The following is a 7,909-nucleotide window of genomic DNA, read 5'->3' as shown; positions in this document are numbered from 1 at the left end:
TACATACACACACATGTTCTTGTTTTAGTTATTTTTAAAATTATTCAATTTCAATATCTCAACTAGAAAATATTATTTCGATTTGACAAAAAAAAAAGAGAAAAACAGAAAATATAATGAATTAAATTAATCCCGAAAAGGAGCCCTTGGTAGATTTTTAACAAAAAATAAAAATTCTGAATAAAAAAGTATTGCTTATAGAATAATGTTAACAATTTCTATAATTGTTGTTTCAGCCGAAAGAAATTTTTCAAAATTATTATTGATAAAATCTTATCTAAGATCAACAATATCTCAAAATAGATTGAATAGATTAACTACATTATCAATTGAAAGGAATTATTAAAACATATCAATTATGAAACAATAATTAATAGCTTAGCATCTAAAAAGGCTAGAAAAGTAGATTTTAAATAGAAGTATATATTATAATTTTTTTTAAAAAAATAATTTCAAAAAAAATTAGAATTTGACTTTAGACCCTAATCATGTTTAGTCGGTCCTGAATTTAACATAGCACATATTTTTCTTGTCATGATTAAAAATAATAAAAATAAAAAAATCTAAATAAATTATATCTCAACGGAAAATAATGGTCATAATATAGTGTAAGACTTATAGTAACCATATTCAATTACATATATTTTGATTATTTTCAAACCCCTCATTCTTTCCAAAGTCCAAAATTTAATCATTTTAATATAAAATAAAATAAAATACTATAAATTGGAGACATTTTGTGAAATTAAATGATAAATATTTATGTTAAAAAAGAAATAGAGATAATTTACAATTTTTTGTCATGATGTTCAACACAAATTAATGTCCACAGGCGGAAGACATGTGTTGACAATACCAAAGAACCACTTGTATATATAATCAGACTACACATTACACTTCTCTTGTCCAAAATCAACAAATTTTCCAGCAATTTCTTAGCAAAAGGTAATCATTTTTCTGTGTGTTTTTCTTCTATTCTGCACTTTTTACCCTCTTGATCAGATTTAGATCAACCCCATTTTGTATTTTGTTATAAAGTTGAAGTTTGAATATAAAGTTGTCTGCTTTGTACATCAGTCTTGAATCTTGATTTCCCAAAATGTTATATTTTACCTTTTTGTGTACTTATCAATTGATCTGATCAGATCGTTAGTTTATCTTGTTCTTGATTCATCTGAATGTGTTTGAATATCTGTTTTGACTGTCAGATTTGTATGTATACTTTTAGTTGACTTGTTTATGATGCAAGTATTTTCTCAAGTTGATTAAAGCTTTATGTGTTCTTCTTATAGCATTACTTGTTAGACAACTCTGTTCAGGTTAGGACAGATAGGAAAAATATCTAGGGTTTTTTTTGTCTCTGTTGGGATTTGAACAAAATAGACTTGTTCTCTATTGGTTGTATTAGGGTTTCAAAGGTGATTGTGAATGGTATTTAGTTGTTGCATTTTATCTCTTAAAGATTTGATTTTGGGTTTGGATGTTTGGATTCTTGAATGTATTATCAAGATTCAACAGTTGATGAGCTCAATTTCACTTAATTCTACCTAATTTGTTTTATGGCTTTGATCTTGTGTTCTCAACTCATCCCATCAAACTACCTGAACTAGTGAAATTCACGGGGCGGCCTGTTTCGCCGCCTAGTAACTTGTTCCTGCCATTTTAAAATTTTTGTCCATATAACACTAGAGACATGTGGTGTCTGTAGTGAAGGCTTGACAAATCAAATGACACTATGCCTGAAATATAATAGTTTTTGTGGACTTCAGTCATTTTTACCTTACTTCAGCCGTTTTTATCAGAACTTTATGTACATTTAGATGAAGTTCAAGCAAAAATAGCTGAAGTCCGCCACAAAATTGGTAAAAGTTCAAGCAAAAATGACTGACACAATATCTTATGTTTAGACTTCGTATTGAAGTTATCCCGAAGTGAGTACACGTGCAAAAAATTTACAAGGAGAGCAGAAGTTAAATGTCAGCGTCAAAATTCGGTATCCGTGCACTTTATTCTTGAACTATCAAGTTACCATTTTTTTCTCAAGGCACACTCGCGGTTCGTTGAGCCACCTCCCCTAAAAAAAGCAAAAAAAAAGGGAAAGAAACTTCCAGGTTCACCTTTAAACATAGGAATCTTGGCGTAGAGGGCCAACTCAATTGGAGAGCACCCTACCTTTCACATGTTAGGAAAGATATTTATATCACATTGGTTGCATTTAGATTGGATCTCAGTCTTCATCCTTTGAGGCGCATTGCTATGCAAAAAGAGAAGGAGAAAAGAACTAAATTACAATGTAGAGCATTCTAGAGAAAGAGGTCCTATCTACTCTGGCTTATGTCATAGTGGTCCTTGGCTATTCTACCAACTATCTGAAGTTTTGGATGAAATATTCAGTTTCTCACTACTGGCACTGGTAGTTGCACAAGCAGTACACTTTTTGTCATCCACACCATATGTATGAAAATATTATTCAAGTATGATTTAAAGATGTATTATGCAGTGCATTTGATATCGAAATGCTTCTCATTATTTTTGTAGCAACCTCTGAAAAGAACTATAAACGTACTTTCTGTTCGGAGTGCTCAGTTATGTAACACGTTGAACACCCTTTTGTTGCTTGCTAGTATATTTGTGTCACTTGAATACCTGTTGTTAGTCTACTATGCAAGACATTGAATATTCTTTCTTTTGTTGCTTCTAAGGTATGTCGTCTTCGGAAAATCCAGAGATTGTCGAAAGGGTTTTCAAGGACAAAGACGAGGAGGAGAAAGATGAGCAAAAGGGCAGTTTTATTGATAAAGTTAAGGGCTTCATCCAGGATATTGGTGAGAAAATCGAGGAAACAGTAGGTTTTGGAAAACCAACTGCAGATGTCTCTGGAATTCATATTCCTCATATCAATCTTGAAAAGGCTGAAATAGTTGTTGATGTGCTTGTGAAGAACCCAAACCCCATCCCAATTCCTCTCATTGACATAAACTACTTAATTGAGAGTGATGGAAGGGAACTGCTTTCTGGATTGATCCCTGATGCTGGAACGATCCATGCACATGGTTCAGAGACCGTCAAAATACCACTTAATCTGGTTTATGATGACATCAGAACTACATACCACGATATAAAGCCGGGAAGCATCATTCCATATAAGATCAAGGTTGACCTCATAGTTGATGTGCCTGTTTTTGGTAGGATAACTATTCCTCTTGAAAAAAATGGAGAGATTCCTATACCTTACAAGCCTGATATTGATGTTGAGAAAATTCATTTTGAGAGGTTCTCTTTCGAGGAAACTGTAGCAGTTCTTAAGTTAAAGCTGGATAACAAGAACGACTTTGATCTGGGGCTCAATAGCCTTGATTATGATCTTTGGCTCTCCGATGTGAATGTTGGTGGTGCAGAGCTTGAGAAATCAGCTACACTTGCAAAAAATGGAATCACCTATATCGATCTTCCAATAACCTTCAGGCCCAAGGACTTCGGCTCTGCTCTATGGGACATGATCAGAGGGAGAGGTACTGGCTATTCCATGAAAGGCAACATTAATGTGGACACACCCTTTGGAGCAATGAAGTTGCCCATTAGCAAGGAGGGGGGTACAACCAATCTCAAGAAAAACAAAGAAGACGGGGGAGACGATGATGAAGATGAGGTATGCTATCTGTTCCACTTTAATAATCTCTAGTATTGCTCGTTTATTTCACTTGAAGTAACAGTTTTCTGAAACTCATCATAGTCCTTCAGTCACCTAGTTCCTCATTGTGACTGACTTTACCTATCATTATGTATTTTATTTACTGAATTTTGTTTCCTCAAGTAATGGCTGGGTGAATGGTGAATGGCATCTCCTATGTATCTCAAGTTCAACTATTGGGTCATGTTGGTTATTCGTTATGCATACACAGATAAATCTTAAATGATCCGTATTTTCTCAAGTAGAGTTAAACTTGAGGTTCGCTGTGTTGAAGGCTAGTCTAACTGCTAACTGTCCAGTCTGTACCATGATGCTATCAAACTATTGAATGTAGTTGTTTTTTTATCTTCACATTGGCTCGCAGCATAGTCTCGATACGAGGAACCTCTTGCTAGTCTACACTTTCTCTTGCGAAACTTAGTTTTCGTCTCTAGTGCATAGTTTTCGTATGTATATTCTCTCTTGTCCTCTGTGTTTCCTTTTAACCCCTTGGCTGTACAAACATGTAACAGTGATAACACTCTGTTCTTCCATTCACAGGATTGAAGTTGGAGATCGATTTCGCAAGAGCGACGATTTTTATAGCGAAAATGCCATCTGCTGGTGGGGATTTTTAGACAAATAAATACAAACTTTTACTTGGATGTGAAATATGTCTACTTAGATGTGTCTCTGCCTGTGTAACTTTTTGTGCTGAATTGTTTGCTGTTATTGCTGTGGTTGATATACTATACTGCAACTAGCTATTGCAATTGTAATGTTGTTGCATTTCTTGTATGTTCTAATTCCTATCTTATGACTAATGGTTTATGTCTTATGTAATGTATCATACAAATTGCCTCGTACGATGGGTGTATTTGTTCAACCTTATCCGATAAGAATATTGAGTAACTTTTCCTTGCACCCACAAATTAATGACTGTAAACTTTAATTTTATTCATATATCTGATAATTTAATACTAATAAGCTATTAAGTCAATTTTATGATTGGTTATTGATTACAATTTAATTTTGAATAGTCCTTTCAGCCCCGAAGTTTGTGTATGCATAAGAAATAATTAACAAAAAGAACTTCATGTCTTGGAGATCATAACAAACATGTATAACATTCATACATATTTTTCTGCCTTAAGTGAAAAATTCAAATTCAAAGAATTCAGGAAGGTTCTTTTTTCCTACTCACAAAATGTGTTGAAAGGTAAGTTTTCCAACTGGATTATCACTCAAAAGTTAGTGAAATATATGAATTCTGTCAACGTGGCAAAATAGTTAAAAAATTAATATTAGGTTAAAACTATCATCGTATCATATTTGAAAGGGAAGAATTTAGGATTTTAAAGAGGTCAACTAAAAATATATTAAATGAATTAATGCGTCAACGAGTAAATTGTTATATATGTCATATTGATAAAGATTTTATGAACAAACGCGCCTAGAATTATGTTTAGACAAACATTTGGTCTAGTTAGTGATCGCTCAAATAGGAAATTCACATTCTCATAGTTCAAGTAAAAAACTCTGATTCTCAATAGTTTAAATACGAAACCCAATAAGGAGGGACAGTTCAAGTGTATTATTGACTCTTAACTCTAATACATAATTTAAAATAAAAATAATGTGTCAGCCAATATAGTCATGATATATGTTACATGAGTAAAAATTTCATGGACAAATGCATCTAGAAGTGCTTGTAGATAAATATTGATCTAGTCGGTGTTTCTAGAAGTGCTTGTAGATAAATATTGATCTAGTCGGTGTTTCTAGAAGTGCTTGTAGATAAATATTGATCTAGTCGGTGTTTACGTGTGTTTCTCTAACCATTGGGTGATACTTCAGGTACAAAACTCACATTTTTATGCTTTAGGCATGAGACAAAATTAACAACGGTGATAATTTATATGTGTTTTTGATCCTCAACTCTAAGTCTTTTATTAAATGTGTATGTAACATATCTTATTGATTGTACTTCAGAATTCCAAATTTTATTTAATATTACACAAAAGCCATGTGTTTTATGTCCTCATTTATGTGATATATTTTTCTTTTTAGTCTGTTAAAAAACAGAAATATTTTTATATTTAATAGACGTTTAGAAATGTCATTTTATGTCATGAGATGAAATCATCATTTAAACAAGATATGAAGTCTCAGATTGTCCAAAACCTTGATATGAGGATTTCATATCATAACATCACATTTATCAACTACAAAGTTTGACTCATAAATTTATATTTTACAGGGGAAATAGACCTCCATTTATTCTACCAACTATTTATTTTATATGTAAATAAAATGTATAGTTGATAATAATACTCTTACCAATCTTCACATAATTTATATTGGTTATACCATTACGCTCACCTATCAAACTTTTAGTTGATATTATTATTCTTACCAACATTAAAATCATTTATTGGATCTAACCATCATACTCACGAACCAAATTTATATTCCGTCATATTTTACGTGACATTATTTTATTTTTAGTCTATTTAAAAAAGAATGTCAATTTGTTGTAGTTACAAACATTTTAACTTTAAACTTCTCATTTTACCTTTAGATTTTAATGAAATGATTTTCAGTCACACAAATATTTATGGATTGTCTTAGACCACAAGTTCGAAAAGTCTTTCGTTTTTCTTAAATTTCTTGTCAAGTTACACGATGCCACATAAAATGAAATGTAGAAAGCAGTTTGATATAATGGGAAAATACATCAAATCCCCCTTGAATTTGGCACGAAAACTCGTTTTAGTACTTAAACTACATGGGTAACTATTTAGCCCCCTAATCTCTTTTCAGGTGAATTAAAATACACTCTAATATAATAATGCCAGTCTCACAATGACAAGTGCATTTCACACGCCCATATCATCGATACGTCAGCGCTACATCAGTGTCACGTCATTGCCACATCAACATCCCATTCAACATATTTTATTTGAATTTTTAATTCTTTTTTGTTTCTTTTTATTTGCTCACAATTTTAGAAAGTAAAAAAAACTCAAAAATAAGAACTAATATAAGAAAAATAATCTAAAAAAATCAATTGAAAGAGATTTAAATCCTCAAAACCATTCTCACAAGAACATTCAATTTTTAAGACACAAAATTAAAACAAATAAACAATAACTACTAAAAATTTAATTTGAAATGAAAATTTGTAGAGTTTCATTGAAAATAACTTCAAGTTCATCACATTCAAATTTTGCCATAAATACTAATATTAATTTGAAGCAAGAACAAATTGATGACTTTCAATTTTTTCTTGTTCATCACATTTTTTCAATTTATTGATAGAAATTAAAGAAAATGAGAGTGGGATGAATCAGTCTTGAATAAGGAGAAAAATATGAAAAGTATAACAAAGAAAAGAAGAAAAGATTGGAAGACAAATAAATAGGGTAGGAGTGGGGGTTCGTTGGGGGGGTGTCGAAAAAGAAGAAAGGGTAGTGCAAGTGGTGGTTGAGGGTGGGAGAGGTGGATTTGGTGTGAGGAAGATGAAAGGACGGGAAGTGGGGGTGGAGGTGGGGGTACTAAAGGTTGGGGGTGGTAGGGTATGAAGAAGATGAAGAAAAAAAAGGATTATTGGATAAAATGAAAATAATTGGGGTCCACTCATTCTTTTTTTCCTTACTTTTTTATCTTTACACGCCTCATTTTTTTTACTTGCCATATCAGCGATTTGAGTGTATTTAATTCACTTGAGAAGAGATTAGGGGGGTAAATAATTACCCGTGTAGTTTAAGTACTAAAACGAATTTTTATGCCAAGTTCAGGAGAAACTTTATGTATTTTCCCATTTTTACTCTTACCAACTTTAAACCATTCAAATAGAGAAATGAATGCTCAATGTGAGGAGATTGTATTATTTGGAATGATTATATCAAAGAGTAGTATACACTACAACTCATGTTTCATTTAATTTTTTATAGAATTAAAGTTCGATTAATAAATGTTGTATTTTTTAAAATAGCTTTGTGATATTGCATTATACTTTTGTTATGTACTTTTGCTTATTTGGTGAAATTGCACAAAAACTAGAGCAATTCTGATAGTTTTCACAACCTATGAAATTTTATATTTATGAGGAAAAAAGCATAACTTAAAATCGAAATGACATGTCAAAACAAAATTTTAACTTCATATCATAATTTCTTCTCACATCCCCAAGTGGGCCCTTAATAATAATTTAAACCTTAAAATATTATTTTCTTC

At 31.7% G+C, this 7,909-nt stretch overlaps 1 protein-coding gene across 1 annotated transcript; it reads left to right on the top strand.

The window, feature by feature from the left end:
- Window positions 1-628: 628 nt before the first annotated feature.
- On the top strand, window positions 629-4,602 carry LOC101260160 (uncharacterized). Its single transcript, XM_004244735.5, has 3 exons — window positions 629-945; window positions 2,703-3,649; window positions 4,232-4,602. The coding sequence occupies exons 2-3, from the start codon at window positions 2,705-2,707 to the stop codon at window positions 4,235-4,237; spliced, it is 951 nt and encodes a 316-aa protein (XP_004244783.1). The 5' UTR covers window positions 629-945; window positions 2,703-2,704; the 3' UTR covers window positions 4,238-4,602.
- Window positions 4,603-7,909: the final 3,307 nt, after the last annotated feature.

This window comes from Solanum lycopersicum, chromosome 8 (genome assembly GCF_036512215.1).
Source record: "Solanum lycopersicum chromosome 8, SLM_r2.1".
Taxonomy (NCBI): Eukaryota; Viridiplantae; Streptophyta; class Magnoliopsida; order Solanales; family Solanaceae; genus Solanum; species Solanum lycopersicum.
This window is presented reverse-complemented; position numbering and strand designations above follow the sequence as displayed.